We start from the raw sequence: 25,644 nt of genomic DNA on the forward strand, positions 1-25,644 counted from the left end.
ATAAAAGCATCTCAAACAGTTTTAGTAGTGTATTTTGAAAATTAAAGAAAAATCTAAAACAGTTATGCTCCATTGATGTGTAGCTGTGCCAGCAAGCTGAAGCAGCACTTTATTGCAGTATCAAATCACTATCTGGAAAAAGACAACATCTGTGTCAGACTTTTTTTGCATAGAATTCTAGAGCCAACTGCAATGAAAACACAATGAGATGAACTACTGTAATCACAAATTATGACAGTATTATGGATTTAAATTCTCATCTAAAGAGGTAGTACATCCTCTCTTGAGTTTCTTTCCCTCAGGTGTACCTCGGAAGAATTCTATATAAGATGAGAACACATACGTATTCATGACTTTGACCCTCCCAAAGATGGCCAGCTCTGTTTGCTCGTCATGGTCAACAGCATTCATCATCTGCTTCGATTTGATGTACAAGGCATTTTCCTTCGCAACAACTTCATCTAACCAAATCTGTATGTTTCGTGGTGCCATTTCATAGTTGTCAGCAGTGCAGCCATAGAATCCTCGTCGCAGATGCTCAGGCCAGGGTTGGTTAGTCACCATGGGGTGGTCAACTCCAACAAACGCTGTGCAGAGGGGGCTGTCAGTCCCACGTGAGCGGCCTACTTCACAACTTATGACACTCATGAGGAAAAGCGAGAAGGTTCTGAAATTATACACAGATACTGAAAATACTGCAGCCATGAAGTAACGGCCCCATCTTTCACAGTTGTAGTTACACTGCTGGAACTGGAATGTCTGGCGACAGAAGTCAATGAAATGTGATGCTTTGAGACCCTGTCTCAGTTCCTGCAGGGAGGACTCACCCTCCTGGTCATTGAAATTCTGACGGAAATTTTCAATTTCAGCTTGATTGTCAGTACTCATGAACTTGCCCACTAGACTTACACTTAGATTTTTCCCATGTACTTTGTAAATGCATTCATTGAGAACATAGTAAAGGTCTGAAGCAATTTCCTCTTTGGCATTGTATCGTATCTCTACAAGTAGATCCTGAATGTTACTGATATGCCTAAAGGCAATGTTGTCTTCTTCTAGTCCTGGCTCTGTTAGCCAAATTGCTTTCAGGATTTTTTTTTCTGGGACATAATTAGGAGCACGCCTTCTTTCAGTCTCCTCAAAGAACAAGCTCCAAGTGAGCCCCTCCAGGCAATCAATAGAAGGGTACTTTTTGCGCAGCTCCATTGGAACAAACATTTTAGGGTGGCTTGGCCACTCCAATGTCTGCAGATACAAAACGTTTCCTTTATAATCAGAAAACATTGGCCCTGCACAGCCAAGTTCAACTTTTGTAAGCAGGTCACCTTTTTTGTCCAGTTCAGCAATGACTCTTCCGCTGTGGTCATGGGACCTCCAGACTCCATCCTTCGTAGTCAGTATCTTTCCGTCAGAATTAACAGACAGGAAGGAGTTGTATAGGTGTAGCTTTGTTTCCACACTGAGAGACCGGAGAATTTGTAGCAGTTCCAACATAAATTGATTGTCATTTCCAAGATTGCAGCTGATGAGGCTGATGGTGCCAAGATGACCAAATATGCTTTCAGTTTTTAAGGTTGACACAAATTTGGCAAGTTCCTCTGGGCCATAACCAGCTAGCTGGACTGTTCCATTGGTACCATTACTGCCATGGCCAACCAGTATGACATCATGATTTCTAGTAGAAAAAAAATGGCTTCCTCTGAGAGTATGTAGTGCCCCTTTCTGGTACCTCAGCAAAGTTGATACACTGGGATGCCTCTCAAAGAGGTAGGTGGCTGCCTCAATCACTGCAGGGTCCTCTTCCATTATAACTATAGTCTTGTGGCTGTGTTTAGTATGACCTCCTTCCCTAAAGGCCATATGTTGTTGGTTAAGCATCATTTTTGTCTCAAATGTGTTATTATAGCTGAATTTAAAACGGTTGGCCTGAGTCAAATACACTGGGAAGGCGTCCTTAATGGGACAAGTACCTCCAACACAAGAGGGCACTGTCTGATTAATGGAACACAATGGTTGAAAAGCAGGATTCCAGCTATCAGTGATTCTCTGACACTGTGTCTTTAACATAGACAAATTCAGAGGTTCTGTTAACGACAAATCTACTCCTGTATTGATTACACTTATTATTTTGGACTTGGTGTCACTGTGAGAATCAGTTAGCCACTTTACAGCATCTCCAGGATCAGGGTGTTGTGGGTCAAACCTTGGTGGAATCCTCTGAAGATATTCCCTGGAAATAGATAAGTGATGGCTGAATAATGAGCCAGTGGATCAAATACTCACACTGCTTGAATATAGCAGTGTGTAACTCGGGTAATTTAGGAAATATTGTAATATGCTTATCAAAATAAGCACATTATCTAGTTTGATTGTGTAGATTTTTCAGTGCTAGTCATTTGGAGCTAATAGTGTTGATGAGAGTTTGTACACTTTCACACTTTTGGTGCCAAGTGAGTGCCACTTGCTTGCCACTGTCCTGAAACCTTCAACAGGCTTGCCCCTGCAGTGCCGCTCACTGGCCAATGTCCTAATATCTGCCTGACACCTGCCAGACGCTTGCCATGATGTGCCTTAAACCTGCATTCTATCAGCATGGGGCAACTCCACTGGTTGCAAAAAGAAGTTGGTTTGTGTAGAAGTTTATGACAAAATGATCCTAGTTTCTCACTTGATTTATTACCTCAGTAAACATTTTCCTTACGAGTTCATGTTTGCTCACTAGTTTCAAGTCTTCTTCAATACAGCATGATGTTCATTATGTAAATATGGTTCCATTTATTTTAAAATAGATGATAAATCAGGGGATGCTTTAAGGTGTGACTACACCCCGAACTGTAAATCAGGGCAACTTTCAGCCCTGACAAAACCAGCAACACGTTTTTTTAAACTGAAACAGGGGTGCGTTCTGCCTTTTAATTACCACAATCTTACATACAGATCTCTGCTGATTAGACATCATCTGTGACACAGCCAATAAATGAGAGACACAACCAACATATCTCAAAGCCGTTGCACGCCATTGCACACCGTTTCACACCGTTTCACACTGTCCCGAGGAAATATGTCATTCAACACGGAAACGGTAGCAAAACGGTGCACACTGTTTTGAGATTGAACATGCCCCAGGATAAAGGCTTAGCAATGCTAACCACGGCACTGTGTACATTAAATCGCCTTGAACTTGTTTTGGGTGTTGTCCGTGTTTTTTTCCTAAACTTTTACCCTCTCACTGTGTGTTTATTACTTAATCAAAGTTAATTGGAACATTTTGGTCTCTGAAAATGTCTTTATCCGCGTTTGGTAGCAAGATAGCTAGCTAGCGTTAGCTGGTAACTTGAGGAAAAGATAGCCAATTTTCTGTGTACTGCCGTACCTGCAGATGAATGGTGCCTGAGTTTGTATTTTGGTTGTCAACATCTTGGTATTTTGGCACCATTCCCCCGCTCTCTCACCTTTCCTGTCTTTAGCTGTCCTGATGAATAAAGGCCTAAAAATACCCAAAAAATTATCAAAAAAAAGAAAGAAAAAAAGAGACTAAGACTAAGTCAGTGTCATGTATGGTTTCAATGACGCTAAGAGGAAAAGTCTGACGCAAGTCATCCAGCGGCGTTTTGCCAGCGGGTAAACAAGAATCTCTGGGCACTGCCGCCATTCATCTGTTTGTACGGCAGTATAGGCTACAGACCAGAACTGTCAGTCTTCTTCTATAATAGTGTTCGAATTTCATTTATTTTTTTAAATATTCAAATAATATTTGACTATTTAATGCTCAAATGCAGCCTGTTATAAATATGTACTACACTACTCAGGCTTATGCATTGTCAATGCCACTATAAGCATGTGGTTGTTGTTACACGTTCTTTCCACTAGAGAGACTTCCAACATCAGCCTGGCCTTGAAGGGGAGCTACGTTTTTTTACTGTTGTAAAGGCTAATGTTGCTCGGTTAACACAAGGACATCATGTTAGAAAGCACAGCCAAAACTGATTTGTCATAAACTAAGTAGTCTATATCCTTGACGTTCCACTTCCGGGATTGCGCTGTTGCCGCCGGAAAATCCGCCAGATTTCACTCATTTAGGCCAGATAGCCGTTGCCTTGGGCTTCCTTTATGTTGGCATTTTAAACTCTGGTCAATTTATGAGGACTATGGTTAACCTTTTCTCAGATCTTCGCAAGGTAAATCCAGACAGCTAGCTAGACTATCTGTCCAATCTGAGTTTTCTTTTACACGTCCACCAAAACAAGTTCCTTCCAAGCCTATTTTGCAGCAGCACTGCTTTTCTCTGGTGCTTAGCACCGCCCAAGACGATTGTGATTGGTTTAAAGAAATTCCAATAAACCAGAGCACGTTTTCCTCCAATCCCCGAATGCTATGTGGAGTAGCCAGACTCTCCTCCAGCGTGCTTTGGAGGAGGTTCTGGCAAAACGAGTTAAGCAACCTGTTTCTTGCAGATTGTCACATTACTGAGAATACAGCTATTAGAAGGTAATAAAAGGAGGCAAAGCTAACTCTGACAGCTGTAGGGCAGCTAACATAAACTTTAGCTGTCTCCATGAAGCTCCCAGCTAAGCTCCTATAACTCGTGATGCAGTTAGAAAACCAGAACGAGCTAACTATTGATAACATAAGCATTTTGGCTCAGTGGATGTAGATTTTAAAGTCATGTTAAAACTATATCCCATTCTTCTTCCAATTTCCAGCCTGTCACTCCCCCTGTACTAACGTTACTTGGTACGTAACGTTAGCTCACAATGCCTTATGTTTCTCACTCCCGTAACTTATTGTTCATCTAACGTGACATGAGAAGAGGGAGATTAGCCAATGTTAGCCAACCTATTCATATAAAAAATCACATTTGAATAGTAATTTCAGCATTCGAATAGTATTGATTTTTTTTACTATACGAATTATATTGGACAGAGATGACTTAAAACTTGCGCTAGCTAACTAGCTTTGTTTGACAAGGTGCTACAGAACGCAGACCAAGACATTTTAAGGTGTAATTGTTCTAATCAACTTTGATGACGTGAAAACACACTGTGATGAACATGCATATCCAAACAAGTGGCTATTTTCGTGTACACAGTGCCATGGTTAGCATTGCTAAGCCTCTGTCATGATTGGCAGGTCTGTGAGTAGCCACGCCCTAAAGAATCCCCTGCTTTATCTATTTTAAAATAAATGACATCATTATTTACAAAATAAACAACATGCTGTATTGAAGAAGACTTGAAAATAATGACTGAGAACATAAACTCCTATTCGAAGTAATAAATCAAGTGAGAAGTAGGGTAATTTTTTCCATAGACTTCAATACAAACAGGAGGTTATCAAGTCTCAAGTCTCACACATTCACCATGAGACACATCGGGATGGCTCCTCCCCTAACACATGTAATCTCACTCCAAACTTTTGACAAAACTTGAGAACCCTGCAAACAGACTTCTTTTTGAAGCCAGTGAAGAATGCAGGTTTAAAGCGTAACTCTCGCCAACATGCAACCTAGGGTCTTTTTGTGAATGTACCCGAGTCACACTTTCGTTTAAAAGCATATTTAGGACGGAAGCGTCACTTTTAAGATTTACCGTATCCTCGTTTTTCGGTCAAATGGCCTTTTGAATGGGAGTCCTAGGGGCACTTTTATGTTAACCTCAAAATAGCTATTTTTAAAACATTAAGAAGGCTCGACACAACATTAAACTTTGCTTGAAGTATCACCAGGGGCTCTATACATGAACTTGAGCATTGAGAACATTGTTTGTGTACACAGAGTTTACTAAAAGGACAGGTTTTGAGCAACTCACTGTAGCTGTTGTTCTTCCGGTCACCGTCTATCGAGCCAGTCAAAAATAGTCGAGGGAGGAGAGTAAAGATGGAAAGCTCCTAAAGCTTAGTTTCATATAAATGCCTGGATAATTTGTTGTTTTGTCATTGGTGAAAAACAATATTGACCTTGTAGTTGAAAAAGGAGCCTCATATAAGAATGACATTTCCTCATATGGAGTCCGTTCATTCGCATTCGGAGATTGCCTTTTTTGACTGGGAAAATGGCGGATAGCGTAAACAACAACTGCTAACGTGAGTTGCTCAAAACCTTTCTTTTTAGTAAACTCTGTGTACACAAACAATGTTCTCAATGCTCGAGTTCATGTGTAGAGCCCCTGGTGATATTTCGAGCAAAGTTTCATGTTGTGTCGAGCCTTCTTAGTGTTCTTAGTGCATTTTGGCGAGAGTTACGCTTTAAGGGACTTCCGCACTGGCTTTACTTTTCAGGCCTGAAGTTGCCATCTGGGCTGGCTCAAATTATATGAATAGGTAGCAGTTCAGCAACATACAAAGGAAAGGGCCCTAATATTCAATTCAATTTGATATGTGCCTAATAAAGCTTTTCAAAGATATAGTGTCCCTGTAACGCTAATGGTCACTGATCAAAACTATTTTTATTACATTTGGGTTAAATTAGTATTGACAATTTATATCAAAGTCATTGCACAATGTTAAATTTTGCAGCTATTTCCCAATGGAGATAATTTAAATAATCATGTCAGGTTTTATCACATAAAAGCAGCAGTCTATTGCATCATGTGGTGTCTCACCTGTTTCTTAGATTAGAGCCAAAGGAGGTCCTCTTAATATCTGTAATGAGAAAAAAAAGCTGGTTTTCAGGCAGTAAAATGCTTCTTGTCTGTTGATCAGAATAACAATTAGTTCTGCTCGAATATGCTTCACTAAAGCGTTGTTGGTGAAATTAGCCCAATGTGGTATGTCTACATCTCACTTTATATGTTACCATGGCACTCATAAGGAGAGACATTAAAACAGCAGCATATATTTTCAAACTAAAGCTTATTAAAAAGTGTAATGATCTTACCAGCATGTATTCCTACTGCCAAAGACAGCTGAACGATAACACAAACTCCCCAGGGTTTCAACATGGTTTCTCTGCAGAGCAGCTGGAGTGAAGATCACTGTGAATTCACCAGGCAGAGGAGTTCAGGTCATATCTCATTCCAAATTTGGTTAGATAAGAATGAAAATGACTAAATGACATGTATGACTGCACTGTTCATCAGCTACAAACTGCAGGCTGGGAACATGTTTGTCAGACTGCTCCACTTTAGGTCTACTTCATTGTGTAAAACATTTATATTAGCATGCTTTCTTTCTATTTTGACTGTGAGTGCAGGTGTGTCACTGAATATTAAAATGACAGATCTAGCATCAAAAAAGATCTGCCCAAAAAGCAAATGGAATTGAATCAAGACTGGTCTGATAGCATCAACAGAAAAAGAACACTATAAGCTTAATAAGAGTATAATCTGTTGCAGGACATTTTAAATGCATTACATTGTGCATGTTTAATTCAGAAACTCTTAAGCAAACAGTCAAAAACATGTGATGCAGAGTTTTGCTGTAGGAAGTATCTATGGTGTGTCCAGCACAAGAGATGGTGCTAGAAAAATTAGCTTAAGGACTTACCATATCCCTTTTAAGAAAACACTTTTTAATTTCAATTACACATAAATATGATGAACCAACACCTTATTGCAGCTATTTCAGTGAGTAAAAAAATCAATCAAATGGATATATTTTAAATGTGTTGTTCAGCTGACATAGGCTATATTTTGAAATCTTGTGATCTGTGAGTTTGTGTCCACTTAAATTAAATTAAATTACTAATGTATGCACAACCAGAGCCGGACCTTGATAAATAGATAGATAATATAAGATAATATAGAAGACTTAAAAGTAAAAAGGTTTAGGCCATAGCACCAAGCCTTACTCTTCTTCCTGTTCACGCTCCAACAATATCAGGTTAACTGACGATAGTCTCGCATTGCCAGCCCTATCTAACTAACTCTGTGGAGATAGGGCTGGCCCCTCCACTCATACACTCCTGGATAGGAGAAAAAACGGTCTGGGTTGTTTGCATTTCTTTAAACCACATAATTGTCATAGGCAGTGCTAATCTCCTGTCACAAGCACAGTGGATCTATAAAATGGTCTCAGGAAAGAACTTGTTTTGGTGGAACATTTGCACCCCTCAAAAGAAAATGCCACATACAATATTAAATGAAGTTAACTGTTCACACAATACAGTAATGTGAGCTATATAATTTAGCTGGATACATGGTTTAAGTGGCTATAACTAACTTTCAGTTTGTGTTAATTCTAGCGGCCCCTTTGGACAAAAGCGGTAGTGGTTTTACCACACTGTTGGATTCCTGTTCCTGTTTTTTCTGTCCTGCGTTCTTTGGACTGGATTTTGGGGTTGGCTGCATTGCCTGGCAATACTGGTATTCAGTGACATGTTTCGTTTTGAGGTGGTAAAACAGATTAGTTGTGTTACCTTTCTTAGCCGGAACTGTTGCCCCACACACTATACAGAGAACAGGTTGCTGCTGCTCGTCAGACGACTTAAATCCGAACCAAGTCCAAATAATGGATGTTGCACCGGCCTTTTTCACCAGCTCCTCCATTTTGCTTTCAGCCATGTTTACTCAAGATGACGATGATGCGTTGCAGCCGGTTGCAGCTCGTGGCTATGCAATATAATTAAAAATCGTAGGTCAATTTTGTATCGTTTATATTGCATATGGTTTCTATCGCCCACTAATGAGGTCTAAAGAAAACTCTATGCTACATCCAGGCAGTATTGGAGAATGTATTCGGATCCTTTACTTAATGTGCTCATACTATGCTTTTTGGCTTTCCCCCTTTCCTTTATAGTGTTATATATCTTTTATTTTATTTATTTATTTATTTAATTAGTTTATTTGTCAGGGACCATGCACAGTTCAGGCCCTGTACCAGAGTTAGCTATACAGCTAATTTACATCTGTGGTCCCTGGCCAAGGGAGATAAAAGGACAATATAGCGAGATAAAAGGACAATATTTTCAGGGCATATTGTAGGTTTATAAAGTGAAAAAGCCCAAAGTCCACCGCAAAGGGACTTACCATCTCCAACAGAAAACACTGCTCACAAACTGCTCCAAACAGCTCTATTGTAGTCCAGCCTTTACTTCCGTGACAAACATGCGTCACTTTGTAACACATGTAATAATTGTTGTAAAGAAGTGTTGCTACGACAACTCAAACAAAGAGCGCATCCGGGTATTTTTCGAGCTCCATGACTGCTTTATGCTTTTGAGCAACTCTCATTGGAATGAATGGGGCTTCGCGCCGAATGCTGTATCCAGTTCTCTTAATATCTTATATGCCTTATACTCTGCTTCTGATTAGCTAGTAGTCCTTACCTAGGTACTGTGCATGTGCAACTCCCAGCAAAGATGGAATAGAAGTAAGATGCCTCACTCTGAGAGACAGAGAGCTCAACACACAGAGTGAAAAAAGGAGCTGCAGCAATGTGCAGTGCAACAAAAATATGGTGTTTTTTGAAAATTAAACCAAACCAATTCTGGTACAACCTCTAAATACAATTATGAACCTGAAAATTAGCATAATATGAGCACTTATTACGGTGACAGTTTGAGACTGTTTTCTTGAGTAAAGTATGTAAGTATGATCAGTTCATTTAGGTGATATTTCAGACTGGAGGTACTCCGGTGATAAGAAAATTCAACTTTGCAGTGGTTACAAATAACTTTGGTTCTGTTGACTACGCTGTCTGGAAGAACTTTAAAATGAAAATGGCCATGTAAAAGTTCCGTACCCTTCTCCATGTTTGTTGATTTGTTTTAATTCTTTTCTTTTCCAGTTCCTGTAAGCAGCAGTCAGCACAGACTTTTACAAAATAAAAGCCTGTGAGCAACAGACTTTTACAATAATAAAAGAAATAATAAAAACTGTGTTAATGCGCAAGAAATTAGTGACACCTTTACAATGTTTGTTTTGTCCAACCAAAACGCCCAGACCACCAAATAATTTAAACAATAAATAAATAAATTAATAATACCAGCAAATCTTCACATCTTTGCACGCATGCATGCACGCACGCACACGCACACACACACACACACACACACACACACACACACACACACACACACACACACACACACACACACACATTTATCAGTTGTTGCACTCACTGAATTGCATCTAAATACTTGTAGTCTGACAAAGATTGACCAGTAACCCTGACTTCATACTTTATTTGAAAACCTGCTGCCTTCAGAGCTTCATAACATAACCTCCTGAAATGTCACTGCCTTATTTTTCTAGTCAAAAGTCTCGTACAGCCACCATGACAGACAATTTGTCTCATATGCTCATTGCTCAACACATCAACCTGTGTACCAGCGGCTTCATGTTTGACTCTGGGAAGCGTACAGCCTGTTACCACATGGCTGTTTCCAGGTCACTGCTAATCCTCTCCAATCTTCTTTTCTCCTGATTAGCCATCACTCCTTTCCCTGCTGCGCACACACTGAAGCCTGTCTATGACTAATTCTTTAAAAGTCTAATTTTATACGCCATAGTTTGAACCTAAATTTGGTACTGGAATTACTGCTGAAATTCTACTCTGTAATGGCGTATCATGACAGGTAAAATAGACATTTTGATCAACAGAGGAACTTAAAACTGAAACTGGACGGAGGATAGAATAGAGGTGGCTTTAAGAACAGCAAAGAATGGGCTGTCTCAACGGGCAAAATCCTCAGTGTGCATGAAGTTGTTTTGGTGTCAATATGGTTTGAGCAGTAGCTGTTTTTTTCAAGTATGAGCAGAGGACATAACCTGGCCGGAGACTGTGGAGCCAAACATCAGAAGATTCTTCAGCAAAATATCCAGACGGAAATCAAGTAAAACAACAAGATACTCAACAGGTACGTATACAGATTATTCACTGAAGCCATTGGTTTCAACCTTGCAACCACCTTTCTCTCTTTAAAAACACTATAATTGCTGTATGATAGGATTACATAGGCTATATTGCACTAGAACTGTATTGCAGCTATTTTTAGTGAGTGAAAAAATTCTATCAAATGTAAATATTTAGATGTGTTGTTTTTAACTACACATATTTTGAAATCCTGCTATATGTGGGTTTATGTCCACTTAAAATTAATTTGTAACAAGGACCATTGTTGTGTGAGTGGGGTTGAAGAGATTAAAGAGAACAAAACTGCAGGTTTTTTTGTTAATCATACAGGTTTTATTATGCATTACTGTGTATGCACAACCAGGACTTACCTTTTCCATGCTTTTCAAAGGAATACTCGTGTAATTTAGTATTCACCTCCTTATATATAGATAGATAGATAGATAGATAGATAGATAGATAGATAGATAGATAGATAGATAGATAGATAGATAGATAGATAGATAGACAGATAGATACATAGATAGATATACATGTAGCCTACAAAATTGCACTTTGCCAGAGTTACAGAGAATGTAATTGTGAGTCCAGAATGACCACAGCAGCCTGTGACTATAGTGAGGATTAGTTAAAAACTTTGATGGCTACCAGTAGGAATGACCTCCTGTGCTACTCTGGGGCACACCTTAAGTCTAAAGACGCTTCTCTTCTAAGTGGCAAAAAGACGAAGGAGAAGAGTTAAAAGGGCCGATACACTCGTTTGTCTTCGCAGGCGGAAATTTTGCACTCGACTACCTGGAATATTTCTTTCCAACGTGCATTCACTGTGCAAAAAACTGGAGGAATTCAGCTACTATTGAGGAAAAACAGAGAGCTTTCTACATCTGCAGAATTAATCCCGGACTCGGCACGACAGCTGGCTGGTTTCCAGCTGTTTAGAGTGGACACAGAGAGCTCCGGAAAATTGAAAGGTGGAGGTATCTGTTTTTACACTAACAGTGGATGGTGTAATGGTAATGATGTAATGTTGCATCTATCTATCTAATGTTCTCCAGATCTGGAAACTTTTTTTATCAACTGCAGTTTATTAAATGTCGGACCAGAGAGGAGAATATTTTGGATCACTGTTACACTAAGTCAGCAATGCATATCATGCAGTCACCTGTTGTGAGGACATCTAAGAAGTGGACCCATCCCCCGTGACTCTATTCACTAGCGCCAGTCCTCCTGCCACACCTCCACCCCAGTATGTGTTGGGGCCTTATCTATGGGCTGAAATATGTGCCACCAGAAACTGAATTTGAATCATTTATATTTGAATTTGAATTGCTAAACTTGAATAATTGCATTGAAAAACTGCATTTGAATCACATCATTTGAAATTGTATTGTTTAATTTGAATTATTGCATTGAAAAATTGAATCTGAATAGTATAATTTGAAATTGAATTTATTCGTTTGTAACTGAAGTCCAATAAAATTTGATCTTCACTGAAAATTCAGCTCTCTATATATCCTCACATTCAGTTCTCACTATTCAGATTCAGATCCAGTGGCGGTGCGTGGCAAATTTGACCGAGGAAGCCAGTGAGCTTAGTATGTATCCTTGCTCCATCGTCTGACAAATGAGCTTTGTTTCAGGATTGTAGTTGGCAAGTGCCCGCACCACAGCAGTTATGGCTTCAGCATCTCGTTCAAGGCTAACGTCAAAGAAACCAAGAAACCGCTCACATATCATTCCCTTTTTATTTACGTAGCGGATAATGACCGTCAATTGGCACTTGCATGATATGTCTGTGGTGTCATCCACTTCCACTGCTATGAATGACGCTGTGTTTATTTCTTTATCTATTTCTTCCTGAATAACATGAGCAGCGCTCTCTATTATGTCATTCTGAACTGTCTTTGACACACCCGTAAATGTTGTAGCTGATGCTAGGCGCCCTGCTAGCGTTGTGTCAAACTCGGCAACAGCTTGCACCAGAGCCGCGGGAACATATTTTAAATTGGGGGTGCTGACAAATTTTCCAGAGTGAAGTTTTCAGCCACAGTCAACTACCACACACCAAACTGCATCCATCACAATTTATTGAACTGTATAGAGATTCAATTCATATAAATAGCCTATCCAAGACCGTAATTAGCCTGCCGTGGGCTACTGATCCCCAAACACCGGGAAATAATAGACCGTTATCGCTATTCAACCAAGTTAAATTTCTGTCATACCCATACTGTCAAGATGAAGACAAAATATCTCTATTTATTAAAACAAAGACACTTTGTGGTGTCAAAACAGTATGGCTTCGGTACTAAAACTGGAACACAGATACATGCTCCACAAGCGAAAAAACTAAAACATGAATAAAGTCCAAAATCCAAGACAGAACAAACTAGGCACGGGTAACGCAGAATATAGACACACGGCTACGACAATGGTACAGAAAATGCCTACTGCAAGCTCACTGAGCCACAAAACACAAGGGTAACACATCACTGAATAATATTAAATCACATCAAAGCCAGTCAGTCCTGACTGATTTGAACACTGAAATGAAATAGAGAAATGCAGCCTTAAAGTGATGGTTCGGAGTAATTCACCCTAGGGTTCTTTGCACCATGACCTCGAGCCAAACACCCCCCCAGAAGCTTTTTTCACCTGGGTCTAACATTGGGCGAGTTAGCGTAGAGTAGCGTCATCAGCTGAATAGCTTAGCGCAGGGGCTAACGGACCCACGTTTGTATCTCTTAAATGACCCCACTAATAATGCCCGAAATGATACCAAAGGTATACACTAGTATATATAGGTTATGCACTCATAAAACGATGGATTGGAAAGTTTGTAAGTACACCAGAAGTTTATGTAAATAACACTTGCCTGCCGGCTTCTGCTCTCTGCTGTTGTTGTTGCTGCTGTGAGACGAGTGCTTAGGGACAATTACAACACCGAAAAGAGATGCAACAAGAATTCTTTATTTTAACTTATTTTTTAAAGTAAGTGCTGTAATACAACCAGCAGGAGACAAGTAATAATTGAGGTAAGTTTGGAGACATTACCTTTTTTATTCATTAAATTAATACATATTTTTGTTGTAACTCTTTTTGGTGTAGTAATTTATAGACGGCCCTAAGCACTCGTCTAACTGTAGGAGCAGCAGCAGCAGCAGCGCAGCAGATTAGAGCAGGCAAGTGTTCATAAACTTCTTCGGTGTAACTTACAATCTATGCGCTTTTGTGAACATAACCTATATATGACAGTGTAGACGCTTAGTATCGATTTGAGCATAAATTAGTGGGTCATTTAAGAGATACAAACGTCATCAACAGCCTTCGCTACGTTACTAGCGCTACCTACGCTAACTACTAATTTGTTAATCTATGATGCAAAGGAATCATAAGATAAATTACTCCGAACCATCACTTTAAGTTTTTGTAGCACAGCAATAGCAAATTACAGGCATAAAGATATTGGGCCTGCGTGTTAAGCTGGGCCTAATAATTTTATAACAATACGGTAGGATAATTAAAAATCGGTATGACCTCATTCTGGTCAATACGTACACTAGGCTTTACACGAGTGTAAAAACACAATTATCTCCAATAATTCGTATAAACTTCCAGTTGAACTGTTACTGAACAGTTGATAAATCATGCCAATTTACTGCACGGCAGCAGCATAATAATAATAAACCAGCATTATTACCTTGTGTTGCAGTCATAATACTAAAAATAAATCCTCATCTCCAAAACGTGTACCAGGAAAAGTGTGAGCCCGAAGCTGGCAGCACTGAGTTGACGTTGATGTTCCCTCTGCTGCTACCCTGATGCTGCTAGCTTGATTTACGAGATTAGCTCCCTCGTCGTCTGTTGCTAGCAGGGTCGCTACTTCATTCAGTTACAGTTGCTGAGTTTTCTGCCTCCGGTCTTTTACGCTTTTTAGCTTGTGGTTAATCTATAAAGAAAATCAAAAAGCGTTTTTGTGCCATTCATTGTGTAAACTTGCTGTTAACTAACTGTTAGCGCTGCTGACACCGGCCGGCACCGCTGCTGTACTGTTACCATAGTTACGCATCTGTCTGAGGCATGTGATTGGTGAGAAGCCAGGTTCAACCTGGCTTCCCTGGTTTTTTTATTTGTGATGAATTGACCATTCAATGTCGAGCTCGGTCAAACCTAGCCTCAATCTGGCTGAAAACATTATTTTTTTTCTCTAAAGGAGGCCAGGAAAAGCTGGCCTCCTTTGAGCATTCGTAGCATTTTACTGGCCACTAGAGAGAGCACAGACAAGACTGCACCATGCACGCAGTGACAGAGGGGCGCTGTTTCGCTCTGAAGAAAATGATAATGGAATGTTTTGATAAGGGAAATTACAAAATCAGTAAAACACAAACGTAAATTTATAATTTCTACGGTTAAAAATATAAAACGTAATTTTAAATTATAAAATTTATTGTAAAATATTTTTTTTTAAATTGTATTTAAAAAAAAATTTTATATTTTAAATTATGTTTTATATTTTTAATGGGGAGGCCAGGCTTCCTTTGGCCTCCTAGAGAAACCGCCACTGTTCAGATCAGCAAATTCAATTTCAAGTTACTGAGACAGACATCCGGGTACTTGGAGGATGAAGGAAGAGCAATCGAGCGCAGATCGATAGGTAGAGTTCAGTGGCGCAGGAATAGCACTAAAGATGCCAAACTGTTTTTGGATGTTGGAACGAAAGAAATGACAAAAACCAAACAGCAAGGGATAACAGTTCACAGGTGAGAATGTGTTTTATGATATATATGCCGTCTTGGACCTGCGATCTGAGCTCCGGCGGCAGCGAGAGGTGGAGAGTTCCATGGCCGGTGGCAGCGTCTCTTTCCCCGGGCAGGAACACCGCTTCGTCTCGCTGCTGCGCCGGTCCCCGATGATCCAGATCGGACCGACCAAAGACAGAGTGGTGATCGGCAGGATCTTCCACGTAGTCCAGGACGGCTTGTGTGTAGATTTCGGCTGGAAGTCCCACTGCGTTTGCCGGCGGCCGGCGGACGGAGAGAAGCTAAAACGGGGCAGCAGAGTCCGTTTGCGGGTGCAGGATCTGGAGCTCATTGCCCGCTTCCTGGAAGCCAAAACCGACACCACGCTGCTGGAGGCCCGGGCCGTACTGCTGGGACGGCTGGAGGGAAGCCCGGGAGAACTAGAACCAGGACTCAGCGAAGCGGACTGTCACAGCCTGCTGAAGTTTAAATCAGAGGTTTCCTAAAGGTGTCTGGCGGGACTCGGACTGTGGACGACGAAACATGATTTTAAGTCTCGTTAAATAAATAACTACATGCAGAAATAAATGAATGGATAGTGGAGGAGTGAGCCTGGACATTTCAGTCTGTTTAAACTTCACTTTGAAGCAGAACCTCTTAGTTCAGAAGGGTGAAGTTTCTGTTTGGACTCAGATCTGTGAACTGATTATAATAAATATTCTTTTTATAAACACATGAATTAGTCTCTTTGTTTTGTTTGTTACTGCACATGATAATAAAGCTACACTTTTAAATCACAAACAAAACTAACTTTAATATGTATATAAACGCTCTAAGGAAGGAGACACACGATCAGATATTAGAGTTGATTAAAAATAGACTCAAATAATAATTTACTATTTTTATTTAACCTTTATTTAACCAGGTAAGTCGATTGAGAACAACTTCTCATTTGCAACGACGACCCGTCACATTCACACAGTTCCACATTCATACCTGGAAGCTGCCCAGTACAACCACAGTCTGATCTGCTGGCCACTGAGCAGCTCCACTGGAGCGGATGGGGTTAAAGGCCTTGTTCAAGGGCACCTCAGTGGTGGTAATGAGGGAGGGACAAAACGCTGTTCTTTCACTTTCCCCACCCAGATTTTTATCCTGTCGGCCTGGGGATTGAACCGACACAAGCTCGCTTCTCTAACCTTTAGGCCACCACTGCCCAACAATTTCATTATTTTGCGTTTTAATGTGGAAACATCTTGTATAAACTCAGGGGACTGGCTCTTACATCACATTGTATTGCAGGCTTGCTGATGTACAAAGGAAACCAATGCAATTCAAATGTTTAAATTAATTAACATGTATTTTCAAATATGGATAGTCACACTATTTTGCATGCAGTAGGCTAGGCTAAGGTAAGTAGCGATAGTTCATTTTAAGTTTACTTAAGTGGAAGAATGTGACTAATAAACCTAGGCCTACTAACACCAGGCATTACATTTTGAACATTGTGAACAGGTAGATTATATTATCTATGAGTCTCTGGGTCAAGGCAAGGCTGTGCTCCAAAACGTATACTGGCTGAAGAGGAGTCCTGTGTATCTGCGCCACTGAACTCTACCTATCGATCTGCGCTCGATTGCTCTTCCTTCATCCTCCAAGTACCCGGATGTCTATCTCAGTAACTTGAAATTGAATTTGCTGATCTGAATCTGAATAGTGAGAACTGAATGTGAGGATATATAGAGAGTTGAATTTTCAGTGAAGATCAAATTTTATTGGACTTCAGTTACAAACGAATAAATTCAATTTCAAATTATACTATTCAGATTCAATTTTTCAATGCAATGATTCAAATTAAACAATACAATTTCAAATTATGTGATTCAAATTCAGTTTTTCAATGCAATTATTCAAGTTTAGCAATTCAAATTCAAATATAAATGATTCAAATTCAGTTTCTGGTGGCACATATTTCAGCCCATACTTATCACTGCCCATCCCAGTGTCCCTCGTCGCCCCCTCCACTAAAACGACCCTCACCATCCTGGAAAGAGATGTTAAACGGCTGTTTAAAAAGCAAACCCCACGCAAGCCGGACCATACTCTGTCTCTCCCTCCACCATGAAGCACTGCGCTGATCAGCTGTCTTCACAGACCTCTTTAACACCACAGACATGCCATGTACCAGCCTGCTTCAAGTCCTCCACCGTCATCCCTGTCCCCAAGAAGAAGGATCACAGGACTGAATGATTGCAGATTCATTGCCCTGACCTCTGTGGTTATATCTTTGGATCCGTAAATCCCTCACCGAACCACTCCTGGACCCCCTGCAGTTTGCCTATAGAGCCAACAGGTCTGTAGACGACTCAGGATGAAATGAAGAACCATGTTGGCACTTCATTTCATCCTCCGTCACCTGGACTCCTCAGGAACCTACGCCAGGATCCTGTTTGTGGACATCAGCTCTGCCTTCAACACCATCCTCTCTGCTATAGGACAAGCTCTCCCAGCTTCATGTGCCTGACTTCACCTGCAGGTGGATCACAGACTTCCTGTCTGACCGGAAGCAGCGCATGAAGCTGGGGAAACACATCTCTGTCTCTCTGACCATCAGCACCGGTTCCTCTCAAGACTGCGTCCTTTCCCCTCTGCCCTCAACGCTGTGGAGTCATTCTGCTTTCTGGGTTCCATCATCTCCCAGGACCTCAAGTAGGAGCTGAACATTAAAAACCCATCAGAAGATGTACTTCCTGCTGCAGCTGAAAAAGTTCAACTTGTCAAAGACTATGATGGTGCACTTCTACACTGCCATCATTAAGTCCAACCTCATTTGTCCATTACCATCTGGTACGCTGCAGCCACTGCTAAGGACAAGTGCAGACTGCAGCGGATTATTCGCTCTGCTGAGAAGGTGATTGGCTGCAATCTTTCGTGTCTCCAGGACCTGTATGCCTCCAGGAAGTTGAGGTGGGCAGGAAAAATCATAGCTGAGTCTTCTCACCCCGGACACACACTGTTTAAATTCCTCGCCTCTGGCAGGAGGCTGTGGTCCATCATAACCAAAACCTCACGCCATAAAAACAGATTCTTCCACTTGTGCAGTCCGCCTCATCAACAAGGTTCATCTGCCCATTTCACATACTAATTTATTTTTAACACATTTTTTATTTCTTTTTTAAACAAAATACAAAACATAAAATTCGCCCCCCTTCGTCATCACCTCCCACCTAAACAAAAATCAAGAAAAGATGACACAGTAACTACAATATTCAAGAACATACAACAAACTAATAACAAAATAGACAATCAACCAAACAAACATATGTATAAACACCATAAGCCCATATGGATGTTAAATGTTAAAACGGGGTCTGTGAAGGAAGGCAGGCCAGGCGGCGAGGCAACAACCCAGGCAGCACCGGCGCTGAACTCCAACACACAGTCGGACAAAATTTGCAATTAGCCATCCATTTTTGTAAAGCGGCCCATATTTGAGCTTAACGCAGTTGATTTCTCGCATAAAAAGTTTCAGAAGTGAATTTTGTAATGGAATAGCAGACTATGAAGACTACCTGATCTCAGGTCAGTTGTGTAGCCTATGTAAATGTTGGGGCGTGATTGTTCTCTTAATACACCCATGGGCGTGACAAAGTTAAAGGTCTTGGGAGGTTGACGTCAACTTCCAGCTTTGTTGAGATTCGCCCGTTTTCAGCACTAGTTTCAAAATATGAGATTTTCATAGTAAAGGTGTGTCAATGAGATTTTGAGCTTCTATGTATGTCCTATTTACCCACCGAACTGTCGTTATTCAACTATGACAGAGTAAAATCGGTTTTGCATTCTATCACCCCTTTAAAGAAAAGATAGAAAATAAATATTTGTGTGTGCTGTAAAGTGGTTAGAAAATATGAAATCGGAATCGGCTAAAATCGGTATTGGCAGTTCAAACTCAATGAGAAATCAGAAATCCGAATCGGCCTAGAAAGTTGAAATCAGTGCATCTCTAATTAAGATGTTTTTTTTTTACCATTCCATATAAATGTCTTGGTTTTCCTGTCAAACCATTTAAAATATGACAGAGGAACCTCCAGAGGAAGAGATTGGATAAGGTAATTCAGCTTGGGAACAAAAAACATTTTTGTAACATTGACATTCCCTGCTATTGAGAGATTGAGAGTCGCCCATCTATCAACCACAAGAGATTTTATCCAATTTACCCTATAATCTGAAAATTTCGAGAAAGAGTTAATGATCCCAAATAGACAGGGTATTGATCTGCTAGGTTCGGACACAAAAAGTAATAATCATCCGCATAAAGCATACGTTTGTGCACTACTACCACTCCTACCATAACACCTTGGAAGTTAGTTTCCCCCCTTAAAACAACAAAGGAGAAAGAGGTGAGCCTTGTCTTTTTCCTCTTATATGACATCAAGATAATAATAAAATTCATACAACAAACACTGCAACACAATTATAACTTCAGTGAACAAGCATTAGCCAAAAGTGCAAATATAATGTAAGTAAAATGTATTCATAAATCTAATTGAAAGAAGGAAAGTATTGTCTCATTCTCTACACCCTCATCTCTGATCTTCTCTTCTGCCTCCTTTCCTTTACTAGATCAAGCCTGAAGTAAACATTCAAACCCAAAAAAAGTAAACAACAAAAACAATTAACAATGTATATAATGCATTAATGAATAAATACAATAAATAAGCAAATAATATAAATAAAAAATAAATAAGAAAAAAAGTAAACAAAAAACAATATAGTCTAACTTCCATTTCATCATTTTAATCAATAAGTACAATAAACCAACACTGCGAATTGTGATTATAAAACTTACTTTTTTTTGCAAGAGGAAAATTAGCTATGTTGAAGTTGCACACAAAACTATTTGAAGAAAGGCAGTGGGAAATGTTCACTTACAAGTGTTTTTGCCATCTCATACTGTTCATATTTTAACCCTTCAGAGCATGGAGTGATACATTTTTCACAACTGAAAAATAACTGACGATCAGAATTGTTTGTGTTTTGAGGTGGTGTGAAAATCCCGTACAATAAACATCACTAACTTTATCGCTGCAACAAGAAAGTTTTAAAACACTATGAGAGTAAAACAACAATACACAAGCACTTAACTACCTGGGAGTTTGTGTAATAGCTGAATGTTTCCTGCAACAACAAAGCACTTTCTCTCTCTCATAAAGCTGCCTTCAAGTGCAGACAGAAACATCCAGATCTACAAATGATCTGATGGAAAACAGTAATTGTGAAATATAAAGTTTACTTGTGCTACATTGGGGGTTAAATAACAAGACGTCACAGAAATGGGCCGTTTGTTAAGTGACACTCCCACCGCCGCACAACCCTGCAGAAAATCACAGAATCGCTTTATTTAGTTTGAACGTAGCTTAAGAGACGTCATTGTTGTTGCCAGTTTTCGATCAAACAAGCATCATGATCTTTGCTTGTCACCACCATCAGCAACACCGAACATTTCATTACCAACATTTATAGGGTTGCCAGGTCAGTCAGAATCAGGTAATGTTAGACAGGTCATGGTTGTCTATAGTCGGAGTCGGACCATAGTTCGGGGGCCCCCTAGTAACGGTGGGGCCCTAAGCAGCTGCTTAGTTTGCTCATAGGGAGGGCCGGCTATGGCTCTGGGGGGCCTGCTTGCTGCAACCCCACTGTAGTCCAGAACTGGATCCTTTATAAATTAAAATTGCCCCCTAGAACAATATTGTGGTTCCCTACAACTTGTAATTTATTTTCCAAATCTATAAAAAATACCTGATCATCTGCATTAGGTGCATATATATTAGTCAGAATTAGTTTTTGCCCTTGTATTTGAGCCAGAACGATAATAACTCTTCCAGAATTATCCTTAAAGGTCCAATATGTAATATATTTACTGTATTTAATAAAAAAATGACCACAATATGTCATTGATACTAAGGAAACATGCTAAGTTGAAATACTATCTTCTCTACTTTTCTACTTTGAAATTTCCATTCTGGGATGGAATGTCTGTTTTTATTTTGGCCTGTGTGTTGTTGTCAACTGCCCATTTTGACACCCGGGGTTGCCAGACATGAAACGCAAACATGCTAAAAACAACGTGCTGGCTGCAGCTATGGTAGCAACAACCAAATGAACTGGAGCTATATCAAAAAATTAATTAATTTATGAATACATATATTCTTCAATGCAACTGATGAAATAAGATAAAGCATCTTTACTGAAGTCAGTGCCTGTATTACAGAATTGAGTGGCTGGTCAAATTTACACATCATAGCAATTTGGCTGGTGGATAAAAAAGTTATTTTTGCACCTTGCATTTAACAACAAACATAGCCATAATGTCAGTTACAACCTAAACTGTTTAAAGATTAGGTTTATTAGCCAAATGTAGATTTGAGAGGACTGCTGATCATATTAAACACTTAAGCTTGCCTTACCAACTGCTAAGAGCCTACTCTATATCCATGATGTTCCACCAAACGTGATTCTTCAGGTGCCGCTGGAAATTACGCCGGATGTCTTTCATTTTGGCCAAATGTCCGTCACCTTCCTCTTTCTTTGTGTTGGCATTTTAAACTCTAGTCAATTTATAAGGACTATGGTTAACTGCTCCTCAGATCTCTGCAGGGTAAATCTGGGACAGAGTTTTCTGTTGCATGACTGTAACAACTTTTGAATGTACACGTTTCATTCAAACAAGTTCCTTCCCGACGCTATTTTGCAGAGGGGCATAGCGTCATGACATAGCGTCATGACATAGCGTCATGACATAGCGTCATGACGCTTGTGATTGGTTTAAAGAAATACCAATAAACAGAGCACGATTTTCTCCCATAGCCAGACCCTCCTCCACAGCGCCGTGTAGGAAGGTCTGGCAATGTGAGACTACTATGAGCCTAAACTTCTAGTACAAGTAAGCCAGAGACAAGTATCAACAGTATTATAACTTACTATCAACAATATTATAACTTAACTAGCTAGCATCAACATTATAGGTTAGTTTGTTCTTACTGAAGTCAAGGATTAACTAATGTCTAGCTAACCGTGTACCACAGCAAACATTAAAATATTGTTGTCCTTTCAATACATTTCCCAGCTTCATATTGGTGTCAGGATAATTATTTGAATTAGTGAAAAAAAGACAGTTTGTTTTTCTAACCAGTTTTATGTCAGTTATCATGGCTAAAGTTGGTGTTAGCCGCTATGCTAGCATTAGCATAATCGCTAATTTGAGCTAACATTAGCTAACAATAATTTACCCAGCTGTACAGGGAAAAATGTTGCCCTTTCATTAATGACTGCATTCTGTAAAAGGTAGAAACCAATGTCAGTCCTTTTAGAAAAAACACCAAACCTAATACTGTTCAAAAACATTAATAGACAGCAGACAGGCTAGTGCTACTTCTGCTGCTTACCAGAATAGATTCCAGAACACATGTAAGGAGAATGTGCCATCATTAACAATTTACTGGGCTCTACCAGGTTTTTTCACCCCATACACAAGTGAGCTGACATCACCCACTAGACCAACTGAACAGGCTGTTGAGTTGCCATCAGCAAAGACCCCACACATCCTGCACACACTATCTTTAACCTCCTCCCCTCTGGCAGGCGCTATAGATCCCTGCACACAAAAACATCCAGACATAATAACAGCTTCTTTCCCACTGCCATCACTCTACTGAACTGCGGATAAGTGGGGTCATCATCCCCACTTTGGCCATTCACCCACTTCTCTACACATTACCATTCCAATATGCATCTTGCACACTACTTTGCACTATTACTTTTTTTCACTTTACATCCCACTCCATGTGTACTTGCAACCCGGTCTCACGGCAGTTCGTGTAAATGTACACGTTATTCTTAATCTATTGATACGTGTTCACGGAGACGTTTTTCTCGTTTTTTACGTGTAACTGTCACGTTATTTTTTACGTGTAACTGTCACGTTATTTTTTACGTGTAAATGTCACATTATTTTCTCGGGGAAAGGACGCCGGGAGGCAGCCGAAAAGGTCGCTCCATAAGCCGGGAGGCGCCCGCGAGGCGGCCCGCTGGGGACCAGCTGGGAGGCGGACGAAAAGGACGCTCCGTAAGCCGGGAGGCGCCCGCGAGACGGCCCGCGAGGCGGCCCGCTGGGGACGCCCCACAATAACGGGATGGCGGAGGTTGGGTTTAGGAAAAAACTTACGGGGAAAGGGCGCCTTAAACGCCGGAGAAAGGGCGCCTTAAACGCCGGAGAAAGGGCGCCTTAAACGCGCCTTAAACGTGCCTTAAACGTGCCTTAAACGTGCCTTAAACGCGCCTTAAACGCCGGGGAAAGGGCGCCTTAAACGCCGGGAGACGCGCCACAGTAACACGCGGGACAAAACGCCACACACAGGAACGCCATCCCCTGGAAACAAAGCGCCGCAAATGGGACGCGATCCCCGCTCGCCCGGGTGAAAGTCCTGTGTTGTTTGACCCATCCACCACCCCGACCAACCTCCCTACGCGGATTTTCGGCTTTTTATATTACTCCCTACAATTTCGTGCTGTGATAATGAAATATGCTTCCCATTAGTTCACATTTTCGTGTTGTCCACCACGTAAAAAACGACAAAAACGTCTCCGTGAACACGTATCAATAGATTCAAATAATGTCACATTTACACGAACTTCCATGAGACCGGGCTGGTACTTGTCTTGATATATTGTCTTATTTGTATATTATGTTGATATGTGCATATATATATATATATATATATATATATATATATATATATATATATATATATATATATATATTGTTGTCTCTATTGTACAGTAGGCTATGTGTCTATATTACTATTTGTTTACTGAATGTTTACTACTACATGTTTATTTGTTGAATGTATATTAACACCTACTGAAGTCAAATTCCTTGTGTATGTAAGTATACTTGGCCAATAAAACTGATTCTGATAAGCATACCTGTATCACCCACAGCAAACAAAAGCCTGCCTGTGAAAAGCAGCTACCCAGAAAGGCTTCCAGTAAGATAACAGAGACTGTGTGAAGATAGGGGCAGATGCTGGATGAGCAACTTTCAATTGAGTAAATGGGCTGCCATATTTTAATTCACTGACTAAAACACTGACCTATAATACACAGAGAGGGGTTTATAAACAGATGTGCTTGGGGCCTGAGAAATATTTGACACCGGCCCTGCTGTTTAGATTGCTGTAATGTGTGTGGCTTCCCTGTAGGTGGAGGCTGGAGCCTGCTGGACCTTTAGATGCCAAGAGGAGGGGCTCTGAGACTTTGTTGTTATAGTAAAGACTCAACCGCGGTCAGCGTTTTCCCTGACCGGGTCACGCGTTTCTTCTTTTCACTTTTCCCGGTGCAAAAACAATTGCGGATTATCTTCTAAGAGCGTCAAAGAAGAAAGCAGAGGAAACGACGCGGTGAAAGAAATCAGCTGCAGAGATGTAAGATTACAACTGTCACATCTAAATCAGTTCGATGAGTGCTGTTTGTCTCTAATATTTAAATAACGGCACGTTTTACGGCGTCCTGTTGCACAACATGACTCCATAGTAGCCTACAACCATATCAAGGGGAAGCAACAGTAACGTTAACTGAAAGCACTTAAAACACGTCACGTGAATTTGTTGTAATAAGCTAACGTTAACGTTACTGTTAGCAACAAAAAATAATAATAACCTTACTGTTAAAAGCAGGATTTGGGCCTGACTGTGGAGCTTAACTTCGAGAACCATGCAGTGCACGTGTTTAGTTTACAGAGAACTGTATCTTAGCTAATGTGTGTGCTACGCACATTATAGTCTGCTTACAGTGTACCGTTACCTAGTAGGCCTACAGTTTCGTAATATGTGACATACAACTAAACAAAGACAACAATGCTAAAGCTAAGATAAATAACACAAACATACGACGCACACTCACTCACACACTTTGTTTTTATGTTTCAAATATTCGACTCCACCATGTTTGTCAGTGGTGTGGCCAAAACCTATCTGAGTAAACCAGTGGCAGAAGTTAACACATGAAATGGTACCTGTTACGTTAAGTAGGAAGTGGTGTCTGTCAGAACCAGAAT

The 25,644-nt window shown here is 40.3% G+C and overlaps 2 protein-coding genes across 2 annotated transcripts in view; one reads left to right on the forward strand and one right to left on the reverse strand.

The window, feature by feature from the left end:
• Positions 1 to 77: 77 nt before the first annotated feature.
• The window catches only part of LOC120571252, a 25,584-nt gene continuing 17 nt past the window's right edge, over positions 78 to 25,644 (reverse strand). Inside the window, exons 1-4 of the mRNA XM_039820102.1 lie at positions 25,603 to 25,644; positions 6,875 to 6,971; positions 6,600 to 6,639; positions 78 to 2,230 (exon numbers count right to left, since the gene is read on the reverse strand). The exon at positions 25,603 to 25,644 is cut by the window's right edge and continues 17 nt beyond it. Of these exons, the coding sequence (XP_039676036.1) occupies positions 241 to 2,230; positions 6,600 to 6,639; positions 6,875 to 6,938 (2,094 nt within the window). The 5' untranslated portion in view covers positions 6,939 to 6,971; positions 25,603 to 25,644 and the 3' untranslated portion in view covers positions 78 to 240. The remainder of the gene's footprint in view (positions 2,231 to 6,599; positions 6,640 to 6,874; positions 6,972 to 25,602) is intronic.
• Positions 15,554 to 15,964, forward strand: LOC120571255 (28S ribosomal protein S28, mitochondrial-like; the record flags this gene model as incomplete). Its single annotated transcript, XM_039820109.1, has 1 exon — positions 15,554 to 15,964. A coding segment is annotated over one exon (411 nt), but the record flags the coding sequence as incomplete, so codon positions are not given.

This window comes from Perca fluviatilis, chromosome 13 (genome assembly GCF_010015445.1).
Source record: "Perca fluviatilis chromosome 13, GENO_Pfluv_1.0, whole genome shotgun sequence".
Classification (NCBI taxonomy): domain Eukaryota; kingdom Metazoa; phylum Chordata; class Actinopteri; order Perciformes; family Percidae; genus Perca; species Perca fluviatilis.